General features: G+C 43.4%; 1 protein-coding gene across 1 annotated transcript in view; it reads left to right on the top strand.

The window, feature by feature from the left end:
* The window catches only part of WDR11 (WD repeat domain 11), a 165,480-nt gene that overhangs the window by 121,749 nt on the left and 29,419 nt on the right, over positions 1-14,312 (top strand). The window contains 3 exon segments of the mRNA XM_030202606.1: positions 3,170-3,350; positions 9,303-9,398; positions 9,496-9,661. Coding sequence (XP_030058466.1) covers positions 3,170-3,350; positions 9,303-9,398; positions 9,496-9,661 — 443 coding nt within the window.

The following is a 14,312-nucleotide window of genomic DNA, read 5'->3' as shown; positions in this document are numbered from 1 at the left end:
GTATTGACACATTATCTTGTGTTTCTGAACGCATTACATATGTCTGCATTTTGAGTGTGTTTGTTTGATATGAGGTGTAGATTTTTTTGACAAATCTATCCCTATTTGCTCAGGATACACAGTGTGCTTTTTTGCTTAACTATATCTAAGAGATTAACAGTTTTTTATTCTACCTCAGAGAGGTTACTTCAGTTTACAATCTTTATGATTGATTCTCTGTGCAGTTTTTCAGCTTCACAATATGAATGTATCTCTTATTTTAATTTCAATTTTATTGATGCATATTAGCTTCGTTCTCTTGATTGTGTCATTTTTGCAGTTCTCCGTTTAACAGTGTGTCCCGTTTTTAATTTAATTTTAATGTTGCAAATTAGTCTCTGTTGTTTATACTGTAAGTTTCCTATGCATTTTAATTCAGACTGCAGAGACTCCTGAGGCCGCACACGGCAGTGTCGAGTCCATAAAGCTGTGCAGTAAACTTTGAAAAACTAAGCATTGTCAAGAGACTTATTTTCGAATATAGTAAAAGTGCCAGAAGAATAATTGCTGAGTATCTTCATAAGTGATATCAAATGGCTAAAAGGGGAAGTTTCGCTTGTTTGCAAAACAGAGTAAGCATACCAGTGCATGCATGCATTTAGTTGTTTGGCAGTGCTTAGACTACAATATCAAATATAGGGCCCTGTTTGCTAAACAGCGTTATAGGCGCGTTAATGTTTTTAATGCACGTTAACCATGAACGTGCCTACAATATCCCTATAGGGATATTTGGTTGACTCACAAGGTTATTGTTTATTTACCCCTCTATAGACCCCCGTGGGATCCTTCCACACGGAGGTGTACAGAGGGTTTGTTCTTCTGAGATCTTTTTAACCACCTCCCTGAATTCCTGTGAGACCCCTTCCCATGGGTATCGCTGTTGGGGAGGCATCAGAAGGCTCAGTTCAGATCTTATTCCCATGACCACAGCTTTCTGTCTCTTTGGATCTAAATGAATCTTTGGCTATTTATGTTCAGTGAGAAATCTTACTTGTGTGTGTGTGTGTTAGTTTGCAAAACAGATAGAAGATAGAGAATAAATTGAAGCAAGGACAGAAACAGTGTAGTTAAAGAAATAGTCTTTTTATTCTTACCAAATCAGACTTTAATCAGATACATTCATCAGACAAATTCTGGATTCAGCTGACTGGAGCTCTGCGTCCTAGATACGCTGGGGAGAACCTCCGAAATATGCTTGGGTGACCAGTCCTTATATACCATCTGGTCCCCATACAAGTCTATTGAGAGGGACTTTTTTTCTAATCTTGCTCAATCTCTCTGAATCATACCCGGTCAGGTGCCCATCTTTCCGTTTTAGCTATTGCAAGCTATTGTGCAATTTCCCTTTTTGTCAACATCTCCCTAGATACGGACATCCAAACATCCAAACATGGCTATTGTGTAATTTCCTTTTTTGTAAACACTTTGTTCTTATGAAGATATCTAAATATAGATATATCAATTTCATAACATCTTGTGATCTGGGTGCCAACTTATTAAAGACAGACTCCGTGTTATGAACCAAACTTCTTAAGAGAGCTCATATTACATCTCAAGGACACAGGTAGAGGCAGGAAAAGTTAGGGTGAAGGAGAACAGAGAAAGGGATGGGGAAGGGGAGTAAGCCTGAACAGAGTCGAAAACAAAAAAGGAGAATACTCAGAACAGAAAGGAGGGGAAAGAAAAAAGTAGATCTTGGACGCATAGAATCTCCCCTCTTGCGGCCAAGATGAAACATAGCCCCTGCCTATATGCTAGATTTGATTAATCTACCATCCAGAAATGCATCAGTGTCTGCTCGATCCTTCCTCAATTTACACTATCCAAGTTGCAAGAATGTTAAATATAAATTACTCTTTGCGTCAACCTTCTCCTACGTTAGCACGGACTCTTGGAATGTTCTACCAAGGCAGCTAAAAGAGACTGATGACCACCAGCTCTTCAAGAAATCCTTAAAGACATTTTTATTCCAGAAAGCCTACCCCACTGCCAATACCAAGTCCTAACCTTCCTCACATCGACTGTATCCGCCTGACCACCAACTGTACCTACCTCGTCATGTACCCTTGTACCAGCCTCGTGATGCACCCTAGTCTTATCCTCATGTTCTTACCCCTCCCTTTGATTTCCTTGAATCTGTACCCTCCCAGAATTGTATCCTTTTGTAATTTTGTAAGCCACAATGAGCCTTCTCTTGTGGGATAATGCGGGGTAGAAATGTACCAAAATAAATAAATAAGTGTAAGGCGCACTAAAAACACTAACGCACCTTAGTAAACAGGACCCATAATGAGGAGTGAGGGACAACAATATCAAAAGTAAATTGAACAACCTCACTAAAATTAAGGCAGCTAAATCAATGCAAGTCAAAAAAAATGAAGGAAAAAACCTCAGATTATTGGAGTACTCAGTAAAACTCAAATAGTAAATGTAAGTAATCAAGTGTCCATAAATAGGCTCAAAGACATTTCAGAACTTATCTGCACGTACATAAGTATTTCCATACTGGGACAGACCAAAGGTCCGTCAAGCTCAGCATCCTGTTTCCAACAGTGGCCACTCCATAAGTACATAAGTATTGCCATACTGGGAAAGAGCAAAAGGTCCGTCAAGCTCAGCATCCTGTTTCCAACAGTGGCCACTCCATAAGTACATAAGTATTGCCATACTGGGAAAGAGCAAAGGTCCGTCAAGCTCAGCATCTTGTTTCCAACAGTGGCCAATCCATAAGTATTTCCATACTGGGACAGACCAAAGGTCCATCAAGCCCAGCATCCTGTTTCCAACAGTGGCCAATCCAGGTCATAAATAACCAAACGGCTGACAGTTGCATGTATATTTTGTGCTTAAACTAGATGCTACCTTATAGCATTACTCCCTAAGGGACTCTAGCAGCAGGGGAGGGAGGGAGAAGACCAAAGAGCAAGTAAGACTTGTCGCTGTACAGTTGGAAGGTAAAATGGGCAGACTGAAAGGACCAAATGATACTTTTCTGCCAGCATGATCTATTTTCTACTGTGTAATAGTTCCTTTAGGGTTAATATTGTGTGAGAGATTTAGCTGTAACAGGAAAGAGTCTTGGTGTTGCAGTTGATCATGCAGTCACCTGGAATATTTCGGTACCTTTCAGATTGTACGGGGATGAGTCAGAGCTGCATTTCTGGACCATCGCTGCCCACTATCTGAACAGCTTCTCTCAGGATCAAGAAAGAGTAACTGCAGCAGGGACGGGTTCTGGACTTCCCCAGGAGAAGCTGGCCAGCCCCCTGGATATATGCTATGATTTGCTGTGTGAGAACTCCTACTTTCAGGTATGGTCTGTAGGATGCAGTTTGAAGTGAAACAGTCTGCTGCTTTGAGGGTAAATTTGAGCTTGATGGCAGTACTTAGTGTCCTCAACAGATCATTCCAGAAACTTGCGATTTGTGCCCAACTATCAGCAGGGGGAAACAAAAGAATTGAGCTCTGCCCTAAAACAGGGCTCGACAAAGTTTCTTAGGATCTAGAAAGAACGACTGGAATTTTTATTTATGCACATTTATAAATTGCATAGCAAGTTGTTTATTAAAGTGGTATTCCTGGGAGAATTCAGCACTTCTACGCAGTGCAGAATGTGGGCAGAATTCCTAACCTCCATAGACTGCACAGAATTCTGTGTAATCTGCTGCTGCAATGCAGTGCAGCTCAGTTGCTTTGTTTTTGGCTCCCTCCCTCCCTCCCTCCATGCACACACACCGCTTCAGTGTGGCAAGAGGAAGAGCTGCCCACCTTCTCTGCCGCTTTCGTGCCCGGCAGCTTTTCCTTGCACTGGAATGGGTGTGTATGCAAGGAAGGGAACTTGGGGGGGGGGGGGGGGGGGGTGCCTGATGGAGTGGTATATGTCATGGGGGAAGGGGGTGCTTCAGCAAGATGGATGGAGTAGTCTGTGCCAAGGGAGAGGAGGCAGGTGTACCTAGGTACACTCATACTACCCCTGTCCTTAATTTTTTTTCATTGGCTAGCAATAGAGCAACAAATTAAATACAAGATTGTTTTGGCCTATAAAGCACTCATTCTTGCCTCTAATTTGCGACTTTATCAGCCCACTAGGACTTTACGGTCAATTTCCCAAGATTTACTTGAGGTTCCATCTTTTCATCGTATCTGACTTGAAACTAGTAGGAAATCCATGTTTAGAATTATGAGACCTAAACTACGGAATTAATTATCTGTATCTTTCCATAGTATTACTTCTCTCGTGCAGTTCAAGAACTTAAAACACGGCCATTTCAAGAGGGATATGGTATTGAGTAGCACATATGAGTTTATCTTGTTGGGCAGACTGGATGGACCGTGCAGGTCTTTTTCTGCCGTCATCTACTATGTTATGTTACTATGAGACTCATTAGTTATTTATCCTGATCATTATGTGATTTAAAAAACTGCCCTTTTTTTGTCTTTGTATGCTGTTGTATATGATAGTTGTGCCAGCTATTTTGTAAGTTTGTTCTAACCCGCCCAGAACTTTGGATAGAGTGGGATATAAATTTGTTAAATAAATAAGTGAAAGTATGTGTCATGGGTAGGGGGACTGGAGAAAGGTGGATGGTGTGTGTGTCTTTCTCCTCATCCTCCTCACCCCCCACCAGCTATCACAATATCTTCCCCCACCCTATCCCTCATGGCCAGCCTTCAGCTTGCTGCTTCCATCCCCATGACACATTCACCCCTTTTCTCTGCCTCTAATCTCCCCCCCCCCCCCCAATGGCACGGGGGGTGGGAGGAGGCAGAGCGAGGCAAGCTAAGTACAGCAGCACACGTGGACTTGAAGGAGGCAGAGCGAGCAGCACATATGGTAGCCAGTGGCTATACTGTTGTGTAGTGTGGCATCAGTGAACGAAGGAGTAGGCCTAGCTGCACACATGGTACTGGCAGTGTCACCGGAGGAAGGGAGGGGATAAAAGAAAAATTCAGCCGAGTGTTTATCATAGTTCTTCTAGTGTCAAAATTGTTGGGCTATTTTTGGGCTACTGTTTGGCATGAATTGGACTAGACAATTTTTTCACCATCTGGCAACTCGAAACTTTTGTCACCTTCAGATCCTCATATTCTGTCCCTCTCCCCATCTGTGCATGTCACCTCTTAGTACAAATGGCTCCTTGGATTTCTACTCCCTAAGTGCATCACTCTGCACCTCTTTGCATTGAATTTTAATTGCCAAACATTAGACCACTGTTTCCCAAGTCTGGTCCTGGAGTACCTCTTGCCAGTCAGGTTTTCAGGATACCCACAATGAATATGCATGAACTTGATTTGAATGAGGCTTCAAATGCACAGACAGACAACAGCAACCTCAAAAAACAGGTTGTTGGCCCTAACATTTAAAAAGGAGATAGAGCAGCTTTTAAACTACAATGAGGGGGGGTGGGAGGGGAGTTCATGGTTCTGTGTGGAGTATCCTCAACACTCCACACTGAACCATACTACTGAAACAGGATCTTTAAGGAATCCCAAAAACCTTTCTGTGGTTTTTGCAACTACATTCAAAGCAGTTTACATAGTATATACAGGTCCTTATTTGTACCTGGGGCAATGGAGGGTTAAGTGACTTGGCCAGACTCATAAGAAGCTGCAGTGGGAATAGAACCAAACCCAGTTCCCCAGGATCAAAGTCCGCTACACTAGCCACTAGGCTACTCCTCAGCTGAGGGGAGATATGATTATTATCTACAAAATCCTGAAATCTGCAGGTTGGTAAGCTTCACGTCAGTGGTAAGAAAAATAATGGAGTCACTGCTAAAAGAAAAGAGAGTTAACCTTCTAGAATCCAGCAGATTGCAGAATCTGAGGCAACATGGCTTTACCAAAGGAAAATCCTACCAAACTAATCTGATTTCTTTGACTGGGTGACCAAAGAACCGAATAAAGGACATGCGCTAAAGGTAATCGGTTTGAATTTCAGCAAAGCCTTTGATACATTTCCTCACAAAATACTCATTAATAAGCTGAGAGGGCTGAACTTAGGACCCGAAGTGGTGAACTGGACTAGAAACAGTTGAGGTGAACTGGACTAGAAATAGTTGACCAACAGGCGGGTGGGTGTGGTGAATGGAATTTGCTCGGAGGAAATGAAGGGTCCGGTTCTGTTTAATATATGTGTGAGAGACATTGCTGAAAGGTTAGAAGGAAAAGCTTGCCTTTTTGCGGATGACGCAAAGATCGCAAACAAAGTGGATACCCTTGAAGGAATAGAAACCATGAGAAGAGATCTCCAAAAAATAGAAGATTGGTCAAAGGTCTGGCATTTAAAATTTAATGTGAAGAAGAGCAGAGTGATGCACTTGCGGCGCAGAAACCCAAAGTAGATGTATCAGATAGGAGGTGAGAGATTGATAAGCCAGCTCAGGAGAGGGACCTTGGGGTGATGATGTCTGAGGATTTCAAGGTGATGGAACAATGTGACAAGGCAGTGGCCACAGGCCAGAAGGATGCTGGACTACATAGAGAAGGGTATATCCAGCAGAAGAAAGGAGATATTTATGCCCCAGTACAAGTTGTTGGTGAGGCTCCACTTTGAGTATTTTGTTCAGTTTTGGAGGCTCTGTCTTTTACTTGAAGCAGTTCAAAGAAAAGCGATGAAAATGAAATGGGGTTTGCACCACGAGGTGTATGAGGAGAGACTTGATGACCTGAAGATGGTATGCCCTGGAGGATAGGAGAGACGGGGTAATATGATACAGATATTCAAATATTTGAAAGGTATTCATCTACAAACAAACTTTTTTCCAGAGACGGGAAGATGGTAGAACTGAGGGCATGACCTGAGGTTGCAGGAGGGCCGAATCAGGAATAACGTTAGGAAGTACTTATTCATGGAGAGGGTGGTAGATACTTGGAATGCCTTGGTGGAGATGAAAATGCATGGGATAAACAAAAGGAACCCTGTGTGGAAAGAATGGAACCCAACAAACTTAGTGTTGCTTAGATGGCAACTCCAGCAACTGGAAAGCAAAACCACTGCCGGGCGTGGCTGGACAGATTTGGATGGGCTGGAGTGGGGCTTCGATGGCAGCTTCAGTAGTTGGAGAAAAGGCCAGTGCCAGGCAGACTTCTGTGGTCTGTGCCCTGAAAATGGAAAGGACAAATCAAGATGTATTATCACATCATACCTTATGCTATCAATTTATCTTGTTGAGCAGACTGAATGGACAATACAGGTCTTTATCTGACGTCATCTACTATGTTACATCTGTTTGTGGGCATTTTTTACTTTCTGTTGTAATGCTTTGTACAAAGGATTTCGTGTTAAGGATCTACATCGCTTTCAATTAATCCAAAATACAACTATCAGATTAATCACAGGGCACCTTAAATTTGATCATATTTACCCCTCTTTTAAAAGCAGCACACTGGCTCCTGATATGTCATCGTATAACTTACAAGCTGCTGCTGCTGTTTGTCTATAAGATCCGCCTGGCTGGCGAACCGGTCTATTTGTCTCGCCTCTTTAACCCCTACTGTCCCTTATGCACACTCCAGTCTTCACCTAAGTATCTACTTATTGTTTCTACTTTTCGTGAACTTAGGCACATCAGCACGCAGCAGATTTCTGTACAGGTCCTCGCTCTTTGAAATGGACTACCCATTAAGTTACGATTGTCATCTTTCTATTTTCAGATGCCTGTAATTAGTCCTATCCTTCCACGCATTGCATTTCACCCCCTCCTTCCCTGCTCTGCTGATGTTTGCCTTTGTCCTTTCTTCCCCCTTTACATTGTAAGCCGCTCAGACATCCCTTGATGGGCGGAAGATAAGCCTTTAATAAACTTGAAACTTGATGTCTCAAAAGAAGTACAGTTCAAAGTGCATTAAAGTAGGCATTTGTTTCACTTATCTACACAATATACTGAACACTTTCAATATGAAAGAAAAATCTTAGAGATATTCAAAAAGTAATTAAGAATATGAAGCCAGAAAGTCTCAGTTGCATAAGTCTTCATACCCTTTGTCATAGCAAACAGCAGTTAGTTCAGTTTACAAAAATTACCTTAACAATGTCCATAATAAGTTAAACAGAGGCCATCTGTGTCCAGTCACAGTAGTTGAGCTGATTCAAATACTACTGGATGAAGACTGAAGCTATTTCTGTCATAGCAAATGAGTTTGAATCGAGTGCCTCGTTGATGCATTTTGTTCAGTAGATAACACAATGTGAAAAATGTACAAGAGTGTGGAGCTGAACGCTGATTTAGAAACTGCTAAGATATGATATAATTAAGAAATCTCACATCTGCGGTTGACACCAGGTATGTTTCTCAGTTTCCTATATTTGTGGAGTGGAGGCTTTGATCCTGGTAGCCTGGGTTCGATTCCCACTGCAGCTCCTTGTGACCCTGGGCGAAAACGTAGATTGTGAACCTTCTAGGGACAGAGAAAGTACCTGCGTATAATGTGTACAGTGCTGCGTACGTCTAGTAGCACTATAGAAATGATTACATAGTAACATAGTAGATGACGGCAGAAAAAGACCTGCACGGTCCATCTAGTCTGCCCAACAAGATAAACTCATATGTGCTACTTCTTGTGTATACCTTACCTTGACTTGTATCTGCCATTTTCAGGACACAGACCATAGAAGCCTTGCCCAGAACTAGCCCCACCACCCTAACACCAGCCCCGCTTCCCAATCTCAGCTAAGCTTCTGAGGATCCATTCCTTCTGCACAGGATTCCTTTATGTATATCCCATGCATGTTTGAATTCCATTACCGTTTTCATCTCCACCACCTCCCGCGGGAGGGCATTCCAAGCATCCACCACCCTCTCTGTGAAAAAATACTTCCTGACATCTTTCCTGAGTCTGCCCCCCTTCACTCTCGTATCATGCCTCCCATCTCCGGAAAAGGTTCGTTTGCGGATTAATACCTTTCAAATATTTGAACGTCTGTATCATATCACCCCTGTTCCTCCTTTCCTCCAGAGTATACGTGTTCAGGTCAGCAAGTCTCTCTTCATACGTCTTGTAACGCAAATCCCATACCATTCTCATAGCTTTTCTTTGTTTTTGCTTCTTAAGGAGTCTACTCAGAATATAAAATGCATCATTTTGTATCAGACCAAAGGTCCATTGAACCCAACAACCCAAGTCACAGGTACCTAGCAGGATCCCAAGGAGTAGATCTGTTCCTTGTTGCTCAGTGCCAGAGATAAGCAATGGCTTTTGGCCATTTGTGAACTTTGCTTCCTGCCTTTTCTGTCTCTTAGCTCTTTATTTTCTTCATCCAGAAATTTCAGCTGGAGAGAGCGTATCTACAGGAGGTAAAGAGGTCAACGTATGATCACACCAGAAAGTGTGCTGACCAGCTTCTGCTTCTGGGGCAGGTGAGTGATGCCTGACTAGCAAAGCAGGAAGTGTGCTGCAATGCGTCACACGTGATAGCTGGTTGTATAATAAAGTTCCACGTTGTTCTCTTTGCAGACAGACAGAGCAGTGCAATTACTGCTGGAGACAAATGCAGAAAACCCACATTATTACTGCGATTCCCTTAAAGCTTGCTTAGTCACCACAGTGACCTCATCAGGACCCTCTCAGAGCACCATCAAGCTTGTGGCCACCAATATGATAGCTAACGGAAAGCTGGCAGGTAATGTTTGGCTTTGTATTGAAGTGACATCATGCTTTGCTGACTCATATCAGGGCTGGCGAGAGACTAGGCCGGGCCCGGGGCAAAGCCGCTCGGCCCCCCCCCCCCCCCCCCCCGCCGCCCTGCCTCTGCCACCTGCCGCTTCCCCCCCCCCCCCCCCCCCCCCCGTCGCTCCCTCTGCCGTCGCTCCCCCCCACCGCTGCAGTCCGCGGTCTTACCTGCCTACCTCCTCGGCTCCGGGCCCCCTTCATTCAAAGTGGCAGTCGCAGATCACGTCTCTTCTGGCCTTCCCTCCCTGTGTCCCGCCCTCGTCTGATGTAACTTCCGGTATCCGCTACGCTGGGACACAGGGAGGGAAAGCCAGAAGAGACGCCATCTGCGACTGCCGCTTTGAATGAAGGGGGCCCGGAGCCGAGGAGGCAGGCAGGTGAGACCGGGGACTGCGGCGCCGGCGGCCTGACCCCGACACCGGGCCCCCCCCGCCCCCCCTCTCGGCGGCCCTGACTCATATCAATAAGGCCAGTGGAATGCAGAGTCACATAGTGAATGATGGCAGGTAAAGATCAAAGCAACCGTCCCAGCAGCAATTTGCCCACTTTAGATAGATTGATTTATTTCCATTTTAGAATTGCATTGCTGTAAATGAATGCAGTTTACAAAACATGTATACAGATAGTTATATACAACCCAACATCTAGGACCCTCTTGTGCCTCTTACATAGTCTATTAAAATAGCACAGTTTGCACTTTGGGGGTTACAGCTGCCACTCCATGCAAGTTACTCTGTATTGTGGTTCCACTGGCTTTATTTTTTGCAACTGGCATGCCATTCAGGTTACATCCCATTACTTTCTCATAGAGCTACAGGTATGCAGTGGTGGCCAAAAGTTAGGAATTATTAGGAAAGGAATAAACAGAGAATATGATAAAGCCTCTTTATCACCTCATGGTGCAACAGCAGCTTGAATGTCATATGCAATTCTGGTCACCACATCTCAAAAGATATAGCGGAATTAGAAAAGGAACAGAGAAAAAAGGATAGAAGGACTCCTCTGTGAGGAAAGGCTAAAGCAGTTAGGGATCTTCAGCTTGGAGAAGAGACAACTGAGGGGAGGATATGTTAAAGGTCTATAAAATACCGAATGAAGTTGGTTGTTTACTCTGTCAAAAAGTACAGAGATTATGTAGAGAACATGTCATGAAGTTATTAAATAGTGCATTTAAAATAAATCCGAAGCTTTGTTTGCTGGAGAACGTGCTGAAAGCTATTCATGTAGTTTGGTTTAAGAAAGATTTGGTCAACTTTTTGGAGAAAGTCCATGAGCCACTGTTTATCCCTGGTTGGAGCCAGTGGTGAGAAATGTCCTTCATGCCCAAGAGCCTTTTCTGTCCTGAGCCACGTAAGCAGCATATAATCTATCTAGTTTTTGTGACCTTGAGTACTTGGCTTCACGGTCCTTTGTTCTAACTCATTATGGCAGCTCTTACGATATTATGTAACTGCTGCTTTCTCATTGAGCCTCAGGTTTTAATAATTGCAATTGTCACTTCATGGAAGTTATCCCAGTGCTTGATTTCCATCTTCTTGCCATCAGGGTTCCTTTGTATTTATCCCATGGTTTTTTGAGTTTCTCTATTTTTTTTGACTCCACCACCTCCTCCTGGAGGACATTCTAGTATTCAGCACCCCAGTGGCATTCCTAGGGGGGCTGGGACCCGGGGCGGATTGCCGATGCGCCCCGCCCCCCGGGTGCAGCGCCCCCCCCCCCCCCCAGCAAAAGGACACCCCCGCGAAGGACCCCCGCCGGGTGTACGCCGCCGCCGCCAGGGGGGGTGCCGCGCGCGCCTGTCCTCTGTTGTTCCATGCTTCTTCTCTGCCCCGGAACAAACCTGTTCCGGGGCAGAGAAGAAGCATGGAACAACGGAGGACAGGCGCGCGCGGCATCCCCCCCCCCCCCAGCGGTGTGCACCCGGGGTGGACCGCACCCACCGCCCCCCCCTTAGGAACGCCACTGCAGCACCCCTTATTCATATTGTGACCATTAGTTCTAGAACTTCCTTTCCATTGCAGAAGATTTGTTTCCTGAGCATTGTAAGTACCATTTAGATGTGTCTATCTGACCCCCTGCTGTCACTCTTCACTTCTAAGGCAGTAGGCTGACTGGATGTGTCCTAAGGACTGGGCTGAGAATCACTGCTCCAAGGTATACTGTATATATTTAGAAACCTCCCCACTTATCACTTACGATGCAGCCCCCACGCTATTGCGGCTGCCTTTTCTCTGGACCACATGTAAACTCTTGATTCTTTTGAGCTATGGCTTTCAAAAACAGATGTAGTATTCTAGGTGAGGCCTCAACAATGACCTGTACAGAGGCATAATCACTTTCTTTTATTCTGCTAGTTCTGTCTCCCTATTCATCTCAGCATCAATCCATATGGGCCGAAGTGATCTGGGTAGAGCTCTCAGCATTCTTGGGAGCGATAGAACAATTCAGACTTATGAACCACCTCAACGCTGAGCTCATGGTGGTTTACAATAAAGTACAATAATATAGTAATTATTATTATTTGGGAAAGCTTATGCTGCAGACCCGCCTAATATCTGAACTGCTGTTTTGTTACATAGTAACATAGTAGATGACGGCAGAAAATAGTAGATGACAGCAGAAAAAGACCTGCATGGTCCATCTAGTCTGCCCAACAATTTAAACTCATATGTGCTACTTTATCTGTATACCTAACCTTGATTTGTTTCTGCCATTTTCAGGGCACAGACCGTAGAAGTCTGCCCAGAACAAGTCCCACCTCCCAACCACCAGCCCTGCCTCCCCCCACCGGCTCTGCCACCCAATCTCGGCTAAGCTTCTGAGGATCCATTTGAACCCTTTTCGAAAGTTTCAAAGTAATCCTAAATACAAAATATTACAATAGTCTAACTTGGAAAGTAGAATGGATTGAGCTATTTTTTGAAAACCATTCATAGAAAAATAATCTGTTGCAATTAAAGCAAAGCAAATTATCAAGTAAGATATCATTTTCCCATTTGGCGAAGAAACCGCAATGACCAAAAGCAGTTCTAACTATATGCGTGAGCTGAACATTCATTTCTAGATTTTGAATCAATAAATATTCTGACACTATGTGCTAAACTATTTAGAGTACTTAATATAACAACTCAAAGCTGGAAACATCACTTCATTCTTATAAGGCTGCTAAATCTGTTAGCGCACCTTAGTTAAAGGACCCCTTACTTGTTAAGGAGGGAAATTCGGGCATTGGATTTATCTTATCGTTTATCATTTATTGGATTTGACATACCGATTCTCACTGAGTCAAAATCAAAATAGTTTACAACATAGAATTTGGATATAGGAAAGAAACACCATAATATTTATGTAGATGACATACAGGTTGTTATTACAGTTAAATCCTCAATTACTGAAGCATTTTATTTGATTAAAGAATTCAATACGATTTCAAACTGAACAAAAGCTTCAGCATTAAAGCTGATTATTGAGCAAATGGTGCTATCATGGGTAGGGAATAAAGAACGCCTATACCTAAGTATAGTCCTGAAAGGAATTGTTTTCCCTCTAAATCAGCCATTCCCAAACCAGTGCTTGGAGCATACCTAGTCCCATTGGGTTTACGAATGACATAGATTTCTGTGCAATTGAGGCAGTGCCTACAAATCTCTCTAATGCATATTCATTGTGGATATCCTGAAAACCCAGTGGGACTAGGCGTGCCCCGAAGACTGGATTGGTACTGTCCATCCAATCTGCCCGAAGAGATAAACGCATACATAAGGTATGAGGTAATACAAGGTGGGTATACCTCAATTGATTTGTCCATGCTGTTTCCAGGGCAAAGACCATAGAAGTCTACCTGGCACTGTCCTTTTTAAAAACATTTGAAGCTGTTATCGAAGCCCTTGATAAGCTCCATGATCAAGGCACAGACCATAGAAGTCCGCCCCCGTATAGGCTTCGCTTCCCAATTACTAGTACTAAGCTTCTTTGGATCGATTATTTCTAAACAGGATTCCTACGTGTTTATCCCATGCATTTTTAAAATTCCGTTATGGCTTTTATCTCCACTACCTGCTGCGGTAGGGCATTCCAAGTATCCACCACCCTCTCAGCTCCTTCGTACCCTGGCTCCTCATCATTGGCTCCTATGTACCATGTTTCTATTTATTATCCTCAAATGATTTTTTTTTTCTATTTTATATAAACATTTCCTTAAATATTCATAAAAACTTATCTTATCTCTTCAACAAGGCATACCACATGTTCTCTACGTAACACCAATTGTATCTTTTACTCTGGAATGGCGAATGTCATAACAGAACATTGTAAGCCACATTGAGCCTGCAAATAGGTGGGAAAATGTGGGATATAAATGCAATAAATAAATAAATAATACATTGCAGTTGGGTTGTTCCTCCCTTGTCCCTTATTTGTCTTAAGTTCATTTAAAGGAGCCCACAGCTGCCTTCATAATCTTTGCTAAAAATGGAAGACCAGCTGTTCTCTGCCCCCACTTTTCATTGTGGTCTAATGTAAGAATATCTGCGGATAATTTCTTGTGTTTGATTTTCCTTGCTCTCAGGTATGATCTCCTTATTTGTTTCTTATGTTTCTGG

This window comes from Microcaecilia unicolor, chromosome 5 (assembly GCF_901765095.1).
Source record: "Microcaecilia unicolor chromosome 5, aMicUni1.1, whole genome shotgun sequence".
NCBI classification, from domain to species: Eukaryota; Metazoa; Chordata; class Amphibia; order Gymnophiona; family Siphonopidae; genus Microcaecilia; species Microcaecilia unicolor.
Note: the sequence above shows the minus strand (reverse complement) of the source record. Positions and strands in the feature narration are given on the sequence as shown.